General features: G+C 37.2%; 1 protein-coding gene across 9 annotated transcripts in view; it reads left to right on the top strand.

Annotated features, from left to right (window-relative positions):
* Window positions 1-19,317, top strand: part of ZNF423 (zinc finger protein 423) — a 314,186-nt gene that overhangs the window by 203,665 nt on the left and 91,204 nt on the right. For all 9 annotated transcript variants that reach the window (XR_010920299.1, XM_067550701.1, XM_067550661.1 and 6 more), the window contains one exon: window positions 9,976-10,060. Coding sequence is in view for 8 of the 9 variants with exons in the window: in XM_067550701.1 (XP_067406802.1) it covers window positions 9,976-10,060 (85 nt within the window). In the remaining variant the exon portion in view is untranslated. The remainder of the gene's footprint in view (window positions 1-9,975; window positions 10,061-19,317) is intronic.

Genomic DNA, 19,317 nt, shown 5'->3' with positions numbered 1-19,317 from the left:
TTCCACCTTATGTCAGTCTGCTAATTAAAGCACCCGCAAATGATTCATGATGCAGTGGGCAATAACAGACTTGAAGGTGCTGTTAGAGTACATTGAGTGAGCAGTTCACTAAGTGCAAGAAGATCTCAAGTAAGTCCTGACAGTGCAGGCAGAATGGACTCAGATAGAGCTGTTCATAGTTTATCCTGTCAGTGATTCATAGATTGTTTCAGCATCCCAGGTTCAATCTCAATGAAAATTTGTTTTGTTTTACTTGCTTCTTTAGTACAACTGGATATTGTTCCCACTGGGTCAAGTGAATATGTGACTAGACCTGCCTCCAGCTGTGATATACATCTAATTCTGCAGAGGAATAAAATAAGGAATGGAAATATCCTTTCCTTCAGTGTGATGTCTCTTGAGAGTTCAGCTGAAACTCTGAGTAGGTCACTGTCTTCTTTCTACTTCTCAGTTCTTTATTTTTTTCTAAATTCTCTGAAACAAGCCTATTCTTTTCTTAGGACTAATTCCTATTTCACATGGCTGTGCGCACAGCCTATAATATTACATGCTCTTCCCCTCATCCGTCAGGAGTGGAATACATTGCCATCTTCTACTCTAATTTCTTGCTTTAACTCTCTCTTTTCAGTCAGAGCTTCCATACCTGTTCTCTCAGGGGAGAGTTTAAGTTCTTCAACAAGGTAAATGCTTTGAATTTCATCCCGCAAGGGAAGATTTTAGTTCCTCTGTAGAAGATAATGAAAAATCAGCATTTGTGCTTACACCGAGTACCACCTTAAACAGGTGCCTATGGCCTGCAGCCTGCACATATGCTAATATATGAAACTTGTATGGTGTATATACCAGTTAGTTGGAATAATTCATAACTTTACCTTTACTGATAGCTGCTATACCTGAATAGTGATATCAGCAGTCTAAGTAACTGTCAGTGCTTCATTTTGGGGATTAAACATGTGGTTTGGGTCTGTTAATATGTTTGTATAGCACAAGGATCTTTGAAGAATTATGCCCTTTTCAGAAAATAACTTTCTATAGTATTTTAAGAATAGAAGTTTGTTTAACTTCACTTGTCTTAAACAATCAGTGGGGCCACTAGACAATCAAGGTGCTAATGAAGCACTCAAGGAAGATGAGTCTGTTGTAGAGAAGCTAAATTAATTCTTTGCATCAGTCTTTACTGCAGAGGATGTGAGGGAGATTCCCACACTTGAGCCATTCTTTTAGGTGACAAATCTGAGGAACTGTCCCACACTGAAGTGTCAGTAAAGGAGGTTTTGGACCAAATTGATAAATTAAACAAGTTACCAGGAGCAGATGGTATTCACCCAGGAGTTCTGAAAGAACTCAAATATGAAATTGCAGAACTACTAATTGTCATGTTACCTATCACTTAAATCAGCCTCTGTGCCAGATGATTGGTGGATAGCTGATGTAATACCCATTTTTAATTTTTAAATTTTTTTTAAAGGCTCCAGAGACGATCCTGGCGATTTCAGGCCAGTAAAACTAAGTTCAATACCAGGCAAATTGGTTGAAACTATAGTAAAGAACAGAATTATCAAACACATAGATGAACATGATATGTTGGGGAAGAATCAATCCAGCTTTTGTAAACGGAAATCATGCCTCTATTAGAATTCTTTGAGGGGGACAACAAGCATGTGGATAAGAGTGATCCAATCGATATAGTATACTTGGATTATCAGAAAGCCTTTGACAAGGTCCCTCACCAAAGGCTCTTAAGCAAACTTAGCAGTCAGAGAATAAGAGGGAAAATCCATTTGTGGATCAGCAACTGGTTAAAAGATAGAAAAAAAAAAAGCATAGGAATAATGGTCAGTTTTCACATTGGAGAGAAGTAAATAGCGTGTTTCCACAAGGATCCGTACTGGGTCCAATACTGTTCAACATATTCATAAATGTTCTGGAAAAAGGGGTGAACTGTGAGGTGGCAAAGTTTGCAGATGATACAAAATTGCTTAAGATAGTTAAGGTCAAAATTGACTGCCAAGAGTTACAAAGGAATCTCACTAAACTGGGTGACTACGCAACAAAATGGCAGCGAAACTCAGTGTTGATAAATGCAAAGTAATGCACATTGGAATACATAATCCCAACTATACAGAGAAAATTATGGGTCTAAATTAGCTGTTACAACTCACGAAAGAGATCTTGGAGTCATAATGGATAGTTCTTTAAAAACATTAACTCACTGTGCAGTGTCAGTCAAAAAAGCTAACAGAACGTTAGAAACCACTAGGAAAGGGATAGATAATAAGAGAAAACGTCATAGTGCCACTGTATGAATCCATGCTACATCCACACCTTGAATACTGCATGAAGTTCTGGTTGTCCCATCCCAAAAAAGATGTATTAAAATTGGAAAATGTACAGACAAGGACAACGCAAATGATTGGGATATGAAACAACTTCCATGTGAGGATAGGTTAAAAAGACTGGGACTGTTCAGTTTAGAAAAGAGATGACTAAGGGGGTTATGATAGCTGTCTATAAAACCATGAGTGGTGTGGAAAAAGTGAATAAGGAAGTGTTATTTACCCATTAATATAACTCAAGAACCCCGGCTATAGGTTTAAAACAAACCCAAAGAAATACTTCTTCACACAACACACAGTCAACCTGTGTAGCTCATTGCCATGGGATGTTATGAAGGCCAAAAGTATTATCTGGATTAAAAAAAATTTTTTTTTTTTTTTAAATCCTTCAGGATAGGTCCATCAATGGCTATTAGCCAAAACGATCAGGGATAAAACCCCATACTCTGAGTATCCATAAACCTCTGGACACCAGAAGCTGGGACCAGATAATAAGAGATGATCACTCAGTAAATTGCCCTGTTCTGTTCATTTCCTTTGAAGCATCTGGCATTGTCCACTGTCAGAAGACAGGATAGTGGGCTAGATGGATCATGAGTCTGATCCAGTATGGCTGTTCTTATGTTCTAAGGTAGCCAGGTTAAGTGGATTGAAGAAAATCTCTCTTCTCCAGTCTCTTGTTGGCATGCTGTACAACACGTAAAATGCAATTTTTTACTCAGGCTGTTGTAAGTATGCAATACAAGCTGAGTAGACTGCAGCCGTCCAGACAAGAATTACTGCTCTATAATTCTTGATCACTTCTACATTTTTTTAAAACACTCTATTGATTTTTTCTTTTTAACACAGAAAAGAACAGTCGAGGGTTAGAAAAATATATAGTCACAGAGAAACTACACTGAGATTAGATTAAAAACAACAGGAGCACACATTTCAGTAAGCAACAGAATGTATTGATGTTCTTAGTACAAAAGGGGAAGGATATGTATCGATATATAAGGTACTCTGCATGCCAAAAAAACAAAACCCACTGCCAGTTATTCTGCTTAAATCAAGCAAGTGAGGGTGGAGGCTTTTGGGAGACACCTTAGAAAAACATAAAAGTGAAGGAGAAACCCCAAGGGTAAATGAAGAGAGCTCTGCATGGATACAAAATGCAACCATGGTCTGTGGATATCTTCAGATTTGCAGGACTGTAGATATAAAATTTGGATCCTCATCCGTCCGCGATCCGCAAACATGGTCCACGGTCTGTGGACTATGAATATAGGGATAGTAAGAAAATAGGTATTAACAGCTGATGGATGAAAAGAGAGGGCAGAAAGAAAAGATACAGCAGGAAAGAGAGAATCTGTTTTATACCGTTTCTGTACATATATGTTTAAAGTTACAGTTGTCACACTTTCTCTTTCTGAAAGGGTATATGAATACTGCTTTTGTTGTGCTCAATGTGGATGTTTCTACTGACTTTTTTTTAAAGTTGGAGACAGCTGGGTGAGGATTGAGAACCAGTATGAGTTAGGTGCACTCAGAGATCTTGTGACAGATGTTTTCAACCAATCAAAATAAATTAGAGAAAATACATACACCATACAGTCTAATGCTTCACTCTCTGCTTATTTCTCAACTACCCTTGGTATTTGAGACATACACAAAGAAGTAATATCTATGTAATCATCTCTTTCTGTCTCAGGTGTTTCTAAGGCACCAGTCTCAGTAGCATCTAATCATGGCATCCTAAAATGTTATTTTTATTTGTGTCAGAATCGTAAATGATAGACATTTTTGTTTTCTGTTCAAGGGAATGTCTGCATCAGAGGCCTGCCTTAATAGTTTTCAAGGCATATCAAGCATATTTCATTCCGAATATCATCAAGAGGGATAAATAAAATAAGCTGTAGTTGTGGAATGTTACCACTTTCTAACATCACCACTTTCAACAACCAAGGTTGTTATAGTTCCGTCTTATAGTTCCGCTTGAATTATTTCAGAGACAGATAAGGCTAAGGTTTCCTCTTCTAGGAATTTCTTAATGTTTCCTTCTGTTGAGTATGGGTGTTGTAGGCTTTGCTGTCGCACAGGCCATCCTGAGGACTCTTTTAGACATGCTGTTTCCCTTTTTTAAGCCCTTTTGTTCTGTCATGGTCATGTTACAATTAATGCTTTCATTTTTCGTTACAAACACTATATATCAAGTCTCTGTTTTTCTAGGAAGCGGCTTCATTTTTGAATAAGCATTCATAGGCTCTTCTTACACATTTGCTGGAAAAAAACGTGTGGCTAATGTTTCCATCCAGAGGAGCCTGGTTGGTTTAGTTTTGAGACCAATGATGTCTGGATGCATATTTTAATGCTGGGGAAATTAACTTCCCAGACTCAAAAATTTAGCTATTTCTTCTTTATGGCACACATTTCTCATAACTTTACTGCTGTAGCTATAATGAACAACAGTTGTTTAACATCGGCAGTGGCAAACACTCAGACTTCAGTTCAGTTGCCATCTTAATTTGCATTGCTTTATGTGACCCACTGAAAGTAAACATGTTAAGGAAACAAGTGAGGGGACATGGAAAATGGAGTGAATAGATCCTGTTTTCTGCTTCATCACTCAGTTCCCTCTCTTCCCCACTCTCTTCTGGGGTCTAGTTCCTTCCCCATTGTTTTTTCTCTGTCTTCCCTTGTAAAGCTACCTGAATGGAGGAACGTTTTCACTTCCTATGTAGAATAGGATTTTATTTCCACATTTAAAGGAGGGCAGTCTGGAAAACCCATAGGAACAATAGCCATTTCCGAAAAAGAAACTAAGACCCTATCACCAAAAAGTCTTATGTTGTTTGTTGTTGTTATTGTTACATGATAGAAAAGGAATTAAGTATCTTGACCCATGAGAAATGTAAGCCTGCTCTTGAAAGTCCACTCATCTGGTCTGTCACAGCTGTATCACATGCAGCCCATTAGCCACTCAAGCATTAACTTTCTCTTAGTGACGTTTGTTCAGCTCTTTATCATTAGATCCACCGACTCCAAAATTCTCGAAGTAAGAGGTGTATGTTAAAAAATAAATATGAAGATCCTGGGATCCATGATTCCTAGAAGAATGACAGTGGCAGGTCATTCGTGATACTCTGAGTAAGCTAACTTCATTTGTGTTTAAAAAAAAAAAAAAAAGACACACCTGCTGATATAAACAAAAGTGTTTTGGGTTTTTTTAAAGGGAATAATTAATAATAGACTGTAGAACCATCTACTGCTAAGTTATAAATTCAGATGATCACCATAAATGGCTGTTTGGTGGCCTTGTGTCTGTGTACATCAGTTGAGACTAAGGATCGAGTTGAGATGGAGATTGAAATCTATCCTGTGACTCCAAGAGTCTGTTCAAGTTTTGGATTTTTATATGTTGACTGGGTGGTATGGGGAAGTTTGCCCTCCCTTCCAGGTTACTGATTGACCTATGCATAAACAAAACTCCAGTCTCTAAGTCTGGCAGTACACATCTTTCACAAGTACTAAAATTCACAAAAAAATTCTTTATAAATAAATACAATGTGTTAATATAATTTTAAAGGTCTGAAAAGTGAGTTGAGCTGAACCATTGTCCTTGTTAACTAATGAGTTAATTAACTGATAAAACATTTTAACTAGAGATGGGTCTAAACTAACACCCTAGATCCAAACTTAAAAGTTTTTGGTGGAGAGAAAGATTTCACAATCTGTTTGTGTCCATTTGATTTTTCCAATGATTTCTGATGTGAATTTGTGAGTTAGGGACGTGTGTGTGTGTGTGTGTGTGTCTGTCTCTACCTGGTTTATGTAGGTAAGCGTGTATGTGTTTGTGCTGATGGTCATGTGCTGGGATGGACTCCTGGAAAACAGTGCTTCAGAAATCCAACCTCTTTTCCATTTGCAGCCCACATTTTAGGTTGTACTCTGGTGGGGGGGGCGGTCCATTCCTGAGTCAGCTGGTGGTCAATATCCAGTTTCCCTCTGCACAGGTGCTGTTTTCTGGTTGTAGCAATTTTCACCCAGTAGCATATAGTTTTATTTCATTACCATATTTTCTCTCATGTTACTACCAACCATAGTGATTTAAACCAACCATAGTGATTTAAAAACATGTACGGCCCTGTGAGTGTAGCAACACACATACACACTTTGTACAGTATACACTGTGTGTGCATAAAATTCATATAGCCAGATAGGAAGACAAGGTGGGTTAAGTAATATCTTTTATTAGAGCAACTTTTGTTGGTGAAAGAGAGAAGCTATCGAGCTACACTGAGCTCTTCTTCAGGTCAGGGAAAGATGTCAGAGTGTCACAGCTAAATACAAGGTGGAATAGATTGTTTAGCAGAAGTAAAACATATTCTAAGGCAGTGGCTCTCAACCTTTCCACACTGCTGTACCTCTTTCAGGAGTCTGATTTGTCTTGTCTTCCCCCAAGTTTCACTGCTCTTAAAAACTACTTATTTACAAAATCAGACTTAAAAATACAAAAGTGTCACAAAAAAACGAGAGTTCTGTGGCAATTTAAAGACTAACAAATTTAATTTCAGCAGGCATAAGCTTTCGTGAGGCTCATGAAAGTTTATGCCTGCTGAAATTAAATTTGTTAGTTTTTAAAGTGCCACAAAACTCTCATTGTTTTTGCTGTATACAGACTAACACAGCTACCCCTCTGGAAAAGTGTCACAGCATACTAGTACTGAAAAATTGCTCACTTTCTCATTTTTACTATATAAGTATAAAATAAATCAATTGGAATATAAATACTTTATTTACATTTCAATGTATAATATATAGAACAGTATAAACAAGTCATCTGTATGAAATTTTAGTTTGTACTGACTTTGCTAGTGCTTTTTATGTAGATTATTGCAAAACTAGGCAAATATCTAGATGAGCTGATGTACCTCCTGGAAGACCTCTGTGTACCACCCCCAGAGGTACGCATACCCGCGGTTAAGAACCACTGGTCTAAGGGACCATTCAAGGTGAAATTGCCCATTAACACCCCTATAGTCATAAGAGAAAAATAGGGGGGAGGAGGGGAGGAGATTAGTGGGTTACAGACTGTTGTGATAAGCCATAAATCCATAGTCTTTATTAAGACCATGATTTCTAGAGTCTAGCAAAGTTATGAATTTAAGCTCCCAGGCTTGTCTTTTTTAAGGTATTGTGTAGCTTTCCTTTGAGGATGTGGATTCAGAGGTCAGGTATGGAGTGATAGTTTTGTGAAAAGTGTTCACCATGGGTTATATGGTGTTTTTGTCTTTTATCATTTTTCTATGCGAATTCATTCAAGAGCATAGTCATTGTCTGCTTTCACCTACATAGTTGTTATTGGGACATTTAGTGCAATGGATGAGGTACACCACATGTTGTGATAGGCAAGTGCAGGACCCATGGATTTTTGAAAGGCATGTTGTGCGGGATATTGATCATCATAGCAGTGGGGTTATGTCTGCAGGTTTTGCATCTGTTGTTCTGTCAAGTCTGATGCCACTTTGAATGTGTGGGTCCTGGTCTGTAGGGAGCTTGCTTCTAATGATAAGCTTGGCAAGGTTGGGGGGGCATTTTGAAGGCCAGAAGAGGGGTGTTCAGGAAAGATTTCTTTCAGGATGGGGTCCCTATTGAGTATAGGTTGCAATTGTTTGATGATTCCCTGTACGGGTTCTAGTGTGGAATGGTAGGTGACAACCTGGTCAGAGGGTTGTTCCCCCCTTCTTTCACCCTCCCCTGTATTGAAGCAGGTTCTCTTGGGGTTTTTGGGTGGCCTGTTCCATGATGCGATTTACTTCTCTTGTGGAGTGTTCTTGTTTAACTCTGATTCTCTGAGTTTCTCTCCCAGCCTGGAAGAAGAGCTCTGTGTAAGCGCGAAAGTTTGTCTCTCTCTCACCAACAGAAGTTTCATTCAATAAAAGATATCACCTCGCCCACCTTATATATCTAATATCATTGGACCAGCACAGCTACAGCAGCACTGCAACATATAGACAGATAGTTGCACCTGTTATTATGGTACCATGCCATGTTCATTAACCTCAATCTCCAACCTGTTGCTGTTGCTGAGGTAGAATGTAGTTAAGAAAATACTGGTAGCTCCTCTTTTTCCGCTCCTCAGCAAAGTGTTCAAGGACATTGGTTCCTATACATGGAGGAAGAGGCAGTAACCTGCTACACTCCTCCAGGTCCTTCGACTTATTACCACTGACCTGGAACCTGGTTCAACACATGGGCTTGGGGTGGAGGGAATGCAATAAGAAATAATTTAGATATAAAAATATACACACATTTAAATAATGCAAAGTTAACTGCTGAGGAATCAACTAAAAAAACAGGATTCTTCCCAATTAGTGGCTAGTGCTGAGAAGGTGGCATTTTTGTTTGTTTGGTTTTTTTCTAACAGTGACTTGACTCTCATTCTGGGTTTGGTCCAATGAAAGATATTAGGAGCTGGAGAGGCAGACCCTGAGTTTTTGTGGCACAGAGTGATAGCTGCAGAAAGAGCCATTGCTAGTATATTGCTGTGGTAATAGTTTCTTGCCAATAAACTATGCAGAAAAGGCCCGGTTTTTCTAAACTGCATGTGCAGAAATGCTTGTGAAAAATGTCCACCTTGCTTGCATGCTCAGTTGCAATAACTAAACATACGTATGAGGCACACAGTTATGCATTCATGTTTTAGAAAATCAGAGTTTGTTCAAATGTGTATGTAATATGTATATTTTACTCAAACCTATGCATAAACACAGTTTAATATATCTACACACCTTACAAATATTTAATCCAATTTATCTTTTGTAGACAGCATTAGCTATTCTAAAAATGGCACTGGGAGACATTGTAGAGAGACCTGTAAATCTACAAAAGTTTAGCACTGGTGTATTTTGTTTTAACTTGAAATTCCTAAATTGTGTGCATTTTAATCTCTGCAAATTATTTTTTGGATTCATTCCTGTCACAGTGCCAGAGTACATACCATGGTCAATCTGAATGCAAACCCCATTTTCTCTGTTTGAGTAAATGGCTCATGTAATTGCGTCTTCACACTGTCTCCTGGTTTCCTCAGCAAAGCCTCATTAGTATTGTGACTCAGAAAACCCACAGTAAACAGTGTAAGGAAATTATTCCTTTATATTACTGTAGGATTTCCAAGTTTTCTAATGGGAAATCTGTACAAAATATATTCACACCTTCCTTTCCCTGAGGGGCTACTAATCTTGGGCCTATTGTACTTTGAGTTTCTGTCAGTACAGGACATTTTTTTTTTAAAGTTGATCTTTTTCTGAAAGCAAACAGATCTTCTTTTAGAAGTATTTTGTTTCCCTGCACAGACATTTGTACTGCAGTGAGTAAAGTGTCAATAATAAACCCTCAATCAATTTTTCAAGTACTCAGCATTGAAACCCTGATTTATTCTACCATTTGAAATTTTTGCTTTGAGATTAAAGTCCTCAGAAAGCAAAATGTTAGTACATCTTGAGTTTCCATTAAAAAAAACCTGTGCAACTTTGGTACATGGAGAAAAAGACTAGGTAGGAAAAATGTTAAGCACATATAACAGGCGGTATTTGTAATCACATCTGCTCTATGCTATAGTATAGTTTTCTCTAATCTCTTTTTGGTTATTAAACAGAAAAAGACCTATCAGTGCATCAAGTGCCAGATGACCTTTGAGAATGAAAGAGAGATACAAATCCATGTTGCAAACCATATGATTGGTAAGAAACTTTTAAAGCAGGCCACTCATGGGCTACTTGTTTCTTGATACTCTTTGAAATTCTAATCATTTGTTAATATTCATGCTGTTTTTTTAAAACTTTCAAGGCAAATGACTTAGATGTAATGATTGTTCATTTCAAAGCTTTTTAAATGTGTGGTTGTAAAAATGTTACTGCTGAGCTTTTTCCACCCTTTTGAATCCTCTTGTAGCATTTTCACTTATATTAAAATCAAACTTTTGACAATATCTTCCATTTTATAGCATAAATTTTCCTCTATCCATGTAAAAAGTACTTGCCAGTTGTCAACCACTTAGGAGCAATTATGCTTCAATTTTGTATGTCATGACATTGAATAGATTTAATGGCTCACATTTTCCCAGTAAATGTGGAGAATTCCTGAGGCACATTGTCAAAACAAAATACTTAAAAAGTTATTTCAGTGCTTTTCTTTTTTTCAAACAGTTCTGGACTTTAGAAGGTTCAACTTTTCAGATGTTCAAATTTTTTTTAAAAAGCAATGCCTTGCTGCGATCCCTAACATAACAAGCTGCAGTAAAATGTTATCGTAATCTGAAGGGTTGTATTTCTCTTGCAGCTGTATGGTCACTTTTCTGACCATTGTAAAGAAGTGTTTTTTCCTATCTGTACAGATGTTATAAATATATGTGATGGCCCAAGAGATCAGTTTATTTTGATGCATAGATGACAGAGGAGTTTCTTACACATGTCACTCTAGGCATATGTTGTAAGAGATCCTTTAAGAACCCTACAGTGCACTTTATGTGTCTCATATGTTCATGTGCAGCATTTATCTTAGATAAGCATAATGGTTTTCCTAGAACAATTTTACATTTAGGAGACTATTCTCTGCTCAGTGCAAGCATGTAACTCCCATTATCATTAATGTGAATTATGCACAAATATTGAAGGGAGAATTAGACTGACAAAGATTAAAAAAAACCTCTTTATAAATGCAAAATATACACTGTCAGTCACAAGAATTTGCATAATAGTGCTAGGCAAGAGTTTCAAGTCTGTCAAATAGTTTAAGATGAAGATATCTAAGAATGTTACTTTTTGTAGCAGGTGTTAATATAATCTCTTGTTTGCAGGCTTGAAGGGTGAGATCCTTGCTAATTGAACCACAGTGATTTCAAAGTCTCCCCCCCTCACTTTTTGTTAAAAAACCTGAAAGAGAGGTCTCCTTAGGAAAGCTGATATGTGCTTTTAACTCAAGTTGTAAAGCAGAGGTTGATAATCAGTGATCTTCAACTATGTGGTGCTTGGGATTCTGCTGTCAATGTACTGTTTGATTACAGATGGAATTGTTTTATGCTTTTTGAAATAAGTAACTTCTTTCTTTAACTTACAGACATACAGTATAGACATCTCATACATTAATTATTGTAACATCAAATTTCTGCTGTCTGCAGTGTTAACTTGAAGTGCATATGGTAAAGTTTCAATTCTATTACCAGAAGTATTGGAAACCATGGCAGTGGTAGAGTTGCTGGGGAACTGAGAAAAGTGTGGTGACTCTTTCTGGGAGGGCTGCAAACATTAGTTTCTCAGAACTGTGAATAATTTATAGTGCAAACTTCAGAAGACTGTAGAAAACTTACAGGTACATAGTCCCAGTATGGGTAATGGAATTCAGTGGTAAATACTAGAGTGTGCCAAGACATGAATTGAATATTGCAGCCAATATCAAAGGACCACATGCTTCCCTCCCTTGAAAGGCCTACAGGATGGGAGAGATGGGAGTAGCTCCACAAGGTTCAGCTCACAACTTTCTTTTGGTCGGGTTTAGAAGATCACAGAAGGGCTGAAGAATAGTAACTCTGATGGGAAATGAAGCTTCTCTCAGGCCCGGTAGACCCTCTGTGGCACCATCTTACCCAGGAAGTATAGGTGACTTGAAGACTGTGTTGTCAGTGCATTTATTGCTGGCACTTGCACCTGACCGAAGGATATTGAAGGTGTGGGTAGAGTACTTACAGCTCATTCCAGCACCAGTGACTCTGCATATGTTTTCGGTGCTAATCCAGTATTGCAGAGGCATGAATATCATGGAGAGTGATTGCTCCTCTGGTCTGCTCTTAGCCCACCCACTCCAGAGTGTGCACTGCCTGTGCTGTGCCTGACCTGTGGGTGAGGAGCCCTATTAATGCCGTTCTGGTTCCTTTCCCTCCCCTCTATATCCTATAACAGAGGAGAACATGTGGCTCCTTATTAGTAAGGTAGCTTTACTTATAACAAGGTAATAGGTTAAAGAGTTTTTTCATTTCTACATTGATGGTTCAAATCTAACCCAGGTTGGTGGTGATGGAAGGATAGTTACCATTCAGTAGCCTCTGAGAAAGGAGTTGGAGGTCTTGCTCCAATTCCAGAGAATCAAAGTCTGTATTACAAACCACCACCATGAATTGTTACTTATTCAGAGCCCCATTAGAGAAATTAAGGATTTAAATTGGCATGGAGAATACCTACCATAGCCTTCAAGTCAGGATTGAGGCATACGGGTGCAGTAGTGCATCAGGGAAGCTTGCATTGTTGCTGCCCATGGTGTGTCTGTTCATTGGCTAGAGGAGTTTAGTCATCTGATCTGCCAGTCTAACATCTTTCAGTAGCACTAACTTTTTTTTCTGTCATACTCAGACACACAAATGAAAAGTGGCTTTCCAGACTCATACTTATTCTTTTCAAATAATAGTCAACAAATTATCTCTGCCTTGTAACTCAAGACACCTCTGTAGCATGGTTAAATAATTAAGTTATCACTTCTTACAACTTAGTTTTACACGGTACCAATATTTCATCCAGTTAACTGGGCTGCATCTCCCTCTTCTACTTTTTAGCTGTATACTCAGGATTTAGAGGCCCTGGTTGTAATTCACTGGAGTAGACTGAAATTTTCAAAGTAGTATGGAGGAAATTTTCAACACTACTCCCACACACTGCTTTGAAAAATGACCCTTCTGCACTCTAACCCTTCATATCCTGTACACAAACACAGAAGCATATTGAGTCCTGTGCAGAGTCCCTAGAGACTGAACAAACTGGATACATCCCTGGAGCAGGTATATGGTAAATGTTTTGTTTAATTTTAAGAAGGGGACTGTAGGAAGGTTTTTAGGAACAGAGCTAGATCCCTTTAGTCATGATTAATCAGGAAGGGGTCTGTTCAGAAACATGTTCAACCAGGGTTTTTGGGGTGGAATTTTTAGAGAGCAGAAGGTCTTTGAAACATTCCACTGATTGGGGCTCTTTTGAAACATTTCTATCCACAGAGAAAGGGGCTCCCCCTTTGAAACATTTGCCAGCATTGGGGAGTCCACCCAGGAGTATATCAAAAAATATCTGTAGTTCTTGCAGTCTCTGTACTCCTTACCTCCTATTGTGTTGACCTGACCATTTTTAAAGTGTTTCCCTTATCCCCCCACCTACCACTGCCTCTGATGTGCAGTCTCTCTTAGATGCCTGGGAGGATGGGCATGCTAAGCAACTGGCTCCACAGGCGGAGGGAGGTGAACATCCATGGCAACAGCAAAAATCACAGAAAGCTCTTAATAGATCCCTCTCCTATGGCAGTAGGACACTTGAATGTTCAATAATTTGGCCATTGATAGGTTCTTGCTCCATGCTTGTGGCAAAACATTCCATCCCCCATGGACCTTTGTAAAGTTCTATTTAAATAGTTTTATGTTGCAAATTTATTTAAATGTTTGGAAGACACTATACATAGAGTGGGACACATAGAAGTGCTCAACAGCTCCTCTAGATTTGTCCCAATATGTTTGTTTATATATTTGGATTTTTACTACTCTAAGATAAGAGTGCCCAGACAACATACTGGGCAGCCTTAATAATTTTTTTTAAGTACACACATAAATATACAGACTAATCATTTCTCTATATTCTTCACATCCCCCCTCGAATCTGTCACATGTATGATGGTCAACATTCTTTTGGCAAGTGATTCTGAGAGCCATAGAGCATAAAAATGGGCAGATTATTGTCCAGAACCTGTACTCAATTCATGGTGGCGAATGTATAAAGCAGGGGGCCCAGTTTATTCATTTTACAGCTGTAGGTGACGATACCGGCAGTCACATTGAAATAGCTCTGTGGGCTAGATCTTGGATTGCTATATAGACTTACCATCCCATTGGCTTGGATGGTGGGAAATGACCAAATTACCTGTCATCATGAAGGGGGAAAAAAAATTCCAGTGCAAAAACTGAAAGTATGTTGCTCAGCAATAAGCTTCAGTGTACTTTAATAATATTTTGTGATTCAGATAACACAGGATGCAAAATATCTGTATAACCTTAATATTTGATAAAATGCTGCTGATCTATCTTGAGTATTATGTTTCAAGTTGTGGTATTGTTTTCAGAATCACAAACATACACAATGTATATCACCCCATTTTTTTCTTTAAATAGACTCAAGTATTCTAAATAAAAAACCATGACCAAAATAAGAACAATTAGTGTAACAAACTTGAGGCCAGATGTAAAGAACTATGATAATACATAGACTTTAAAAGACAGAAGTGTAGAAAGCTGTTTTTCCATTTAAAAGAGCTATTAATTGACAACTAAATCACAGAGATAACATCAAGAGAGTGGTTAAAGGATTTGAGATTTCAGTCAAAATGGAATGTAAGGCAACCAAATCAATATTATGTATCTAAGAACCTTTTGGAGCATGAATTTCTTTGTTATAGTTTTAATTGATTCAGCTAATAACATAACTGTCTTAACCATGTACTTGTATGTATGTAAAGCTATCTTAGGGTTTTATACTGCTGCCCATCACCGTACTGTCTGAGTATATGTATTCATAGTTAATATGAAGTGGATTCAGGTACAAAGCTTACCATACTTTATAAATGGCGTCTATAATTAGGTGGAAGTATTTGCCTTATGCATCTTCTTCTATGATATGAAGAAATTTCTACTCTTATGGCCTGAACCTGGGAAGTGCTGACTGTTCTCAACTCTTATTGAGTTAGGAGCTGAGGACAGTCAGCACATGTGAGAATAGGGATCTTAATAAAATAATGTGTGTTAAAGAAAGGCATTAATTCTTTTTAAAATGTTCTATTTTTCTTATGCACTGTTAGTTAAACATGCTGCTTGAATTCTCAGTTATTTAAATTTTCAACACTTTGAAAGGTGCTGCTTGGTAAATAAATTCCTTTCCATCCAGTCATGACATTGTGTCAAATGACTGAGACAAAATGGTTTAGTGCTTGAGAGGGAAACCCTACAGGCCTTAGGCCAAGTATTAGGACTTGTCTACATTTACAGCTCTGCAGTGGCACAGCTGCAGTGCTCAATGAAGACGCTACCTACAGCGAAAGGAGAGTTGCTTCTGTAAGCGTAGGGACTCCAGCTCTCCGAGAGGTGGTAGCTATGTCGACGGGAGAAGCCCTCCCATCTACCGGGGATATTCCACACCTGTGAGTGACCTAGTTCTACTTTGTAGCTCAGCGCAGAGTTAAAATGTATACATGGTAGCAATGACGATGACATTGGAACGCAATATCTTGGTAATAGCTTTCAGGTGTTAAGGCAAATAAAAATGTACCAGATTGTTCTTGAAGCATTAGTTGCAAATTATCAACGAGAACATATTTCTGGACTTAACAGTTGAATGTGTGGATAATTATGAACACATTAAGAACTAAAAATATATTCATAAAAACTTTAATATTTTTAAAGTATATTTTAAGTGTTGCTCTTTTAATGCACAGTTGCGAGGATAACCCTTATACATTAATGCTATATTTACTTTAAACATCTAATTCTTTGTGGATTTCTTTTAATTAATAATAAGTACCAGAATCACATGTTAAGATAGCTCTCTGCTGTTTAAGATTGGTTTTAGAAAGAAAAACCAGATACTTTTACCTTTATATCTGAACTACATATATTCTGTTCTAGAAATGCATATTTGGGCCTTGATCCTGATATGTGCTTTGCCTGTATAAACCCCTGGGCATGCATGGAATCCTGTTGCCCTCAGTGGGGCTCTATGCCTGTGCAAGCATTTGTCTACATGGAACTTGTTGTAGGATTGAGGGTCTGAGAATGCAATGTGTATTATATCTATAAGTCTAAAGGTAATTGTTGTCCTACGTAAAGCGCTTGTTTTGAGTTTTATGTTAGTTCTCTTAATTGTTAATAATAATAATAATGGTGATGATGATTTATGTAGACACTTAAATAACACAGTGGTGGGCATGGTATGTATGTTCTAGTAGATAGGAAGATACAGCTCTGTAAATGTACACCACTGATATTAAACTATTAACAGTTAATAATGTAGTTTCATTCAGGGCTGGAGCTCATAACTATTGTAGTCAATGCAAAAACTTCCATTAACTTTAGCAGGAATAGCGTCAGGCCCTAATAGAATTAGTTGGCTTCTATTTTAAAATGGTGTTCATAATTGTGCATTTTAACCCTCTCTTTCTTTCTGACACCTGAAAAATTTGTTGCCTGAAATATTAATAACTTTGTCATCCAGATATACAGTGTAGCTAGGGTCTCTTACAATTGTTATTGATGCATATTTATTCCTAGACATTATTCTATTTCATGAAAATGTATTTTATTTTGCTTGTTTATCTACCAGGAAAGAAATAGCGCTTCCCTTAATATATTCATTCACATTTTCGTTTTGCATTTTTCATTTCATTTACACCTTGCATAATAGTAGTTCAGTTTTCACTGACATTTTTATAGCTGCTATGACAACATTTCTGTTTTGCATGATACATGCATAATTGTCTGTGATCACAGTTTTACATTACTTTCATTCTTTCTTAACTGTGTTAAGATTCCTTTCAGCCCTTCAACCCAATTTTCATATGCAGTTATGATTAAAACTTGTTTAAACATTTTCCTGGTAGTTTCATATTTATTCATAAAGGGGAGCAGTTGATAAAACACCTTTTCTGTAATCAGTCTGAGTTTTAAGTCTGATGTTTCTTCAAAGTTATCAGTAGCAAGCATCTCAATCAATTCACAGCCTTTCAACATCTGTTAACTAGTGTGGCAAAAATAACTCTTTCCAGTAAACTTTGGTGTATGTAAGATGTGAAATTTTGATGCTGTAACTTTTTTTTTTCACTTTAGTGATACTCTTAACCTTGAAAATTATTGTATTTTCAATAAAACCTACCCCAAAATTAAAAAAAAAATTATTTAACAGTCTGCAGAGATACTTTCTGCCTGTTTCTCAGATAATTTGTATTTGTGTGGGCACATATCTATGAATATAAGTGCACACATTCTTCACACAGCCCCTCTCCATCAATCCTGAAGCTGGCAAAGAAGGTAAGTTCTCACCATATAGAATTTTGGTTCTACCTACAGGTGGCAAAATGACTCAACTCTTTCCCACTATAAAGGTCAGCACCTCAGTTTCCCATCAGACCTTTCTGCCTCCTCCTGATTTAAAAACAAAGAAGCAGAATCTTCCTATAAACAAAGCTCCATAATTTTTGGATCTACTCTTCAGACTTTAAGTGATGCTGCAAAGACATCTTTTGCTCTTTACATGAATTTTGTCTATTACTTTTATTTCTGCAGGATGGTTTATTTCCTCTTATTTGAGTCCTGCTTCTTTGCATTGTACGGAGTCCTGACTTCAATGACACCATTGCTTGCTTAAGAAATCAATCAACTTATTAAATAAATTAGGTCCTTAGCAATTACAAAATGATTTCTTTAAAGCCTGGCTTCTGACACCACAACATAACCGAGATATTTGACTTCCCTTGTCGTGAAGGATTTCATTTGGAAGTTATATTTTCTCTTAAAGTGTTTTTCATATAGTTTTCTCTTTTATTAGGAAAGTACATAGACTCTGCATCACTTTTGGATAAAGATGCTGAAAAGAACCAATTGTTTAGATTAAATTAAAACTGAATTAGACTCTATTCTCTAAGCGATGAAGAAATTAAGAATAGAAGACAGCATCCATCAACAGGATGAATACTTTAAAAAAAACCCTAAAACTCACCAGTAGGTTCCCTTTAATCAGTTCTTGTTACCACTAATTGCACAAGAGCAAGAATGATCTAATCAAAGGAATAACCTCTTCCTATACTCAGATTATATACTTTATGACCATTGAAATGACAGAGAAGATTGTAGAGGTCCTAGGATAGTAGCATTTGCTTTCTTTCTTTGACACCAAACAGCCATACACCACATCTACAGGTTCCATTGATTGTTTATACTGTAATTCTATGTACTGCTTTTGAATCTTCTTTGTCCCTATAACTTTGTACCAATTCTGTCTTGTTTATGATGTTTTAACAGACAACTAATGCTTTTTTCTTGGAGAAAGGAGATTTCCTTGTTCTTCAAGTCCTGCCAAAGAAGTGATACAGTTTTTAATGCCTTCTCATCGAAAGCTCCTAGAAAGCAGCTACAGTAGAACCTCAGATTTCCAAACACCTCGGGAATGGAGGTTGTTTGTAACTTGGACCAAAATGTTATGGTTGTTCTTTCAAAAGTTTACAACTAAACATTAACTTAATACAGCTTTGAAATTTTACTATGCAGGAGAAAAATGCTCCTTTTAATCATCTTAATTTAAATGAAACAAACACAGAAACAGTTTTCTTACCTTGTCAAATCTTTTTTTAAACTTTACTTTTATTTTTGTAGTAGTTTACGTTTAACACAGTACTGGACTGTACATATGCATATTTGGTGAAAATTCAACATCTTTGGCCAAAGTTATAAAATATCCATGCACCATTCATTTTATTTCTTTGGGGAGGTTTGGACAGTGTTCCAATCTGCCCTGTCATTGGACACCGGGAAGAGAAAGTGTGTGGTACTAGAAAGCTAAATCGGAGTCCCTTTCTTACTAATAAAAACTGAGCTTCAGTGGTTTTAAGCATCTGAACCCCCTGACTTCAGTGGGAGCTGCAAGGGCTTAGCACTTCTGATGATCAGGTCCAAAATATTTCCTTCCTTCCTTCTCCTATGATGGAAAACATTTGTATTTTATTAAGAGGGTTATCAAGATATGGACACTGAAACTTGTCTGATCATCCAATGGACAAATGAGAATTGTTTGCCTATTAGATACGGGGCCAAATTCATTTTTGGTGTAATTCTATTTACTTTGAAGGGATACAGTTGGTGCTTTGTCTTTTAATTAAAGGTCAAATTAAATGGCATTACAAATCTTGGGGAGACTTTAACCTGTTTCTTTAAGTC

The sequence above is a fragment of the Emydura macquarii genome, unplaced genomic scaffold (genome assembly GCF_026122565.2).
Source record: "Emydura macquarii macquarii isolate MOO-44397 ecotype Brisbane River unplaced genomic scaffold, CSIRO-AGI_Emac_v2 contig_295, whole genome shotgun sequence".
Classification (NCBI taxonomy): Eukaryota; Metazoa; Chordata; order Testudines; family Chelidae; genus Emydura; species Emydura macquarii.
Note: the sequence above shows the minus strand (reverse complement) of the source record. Positions and strands in the feature narration are given on the sequence as shown.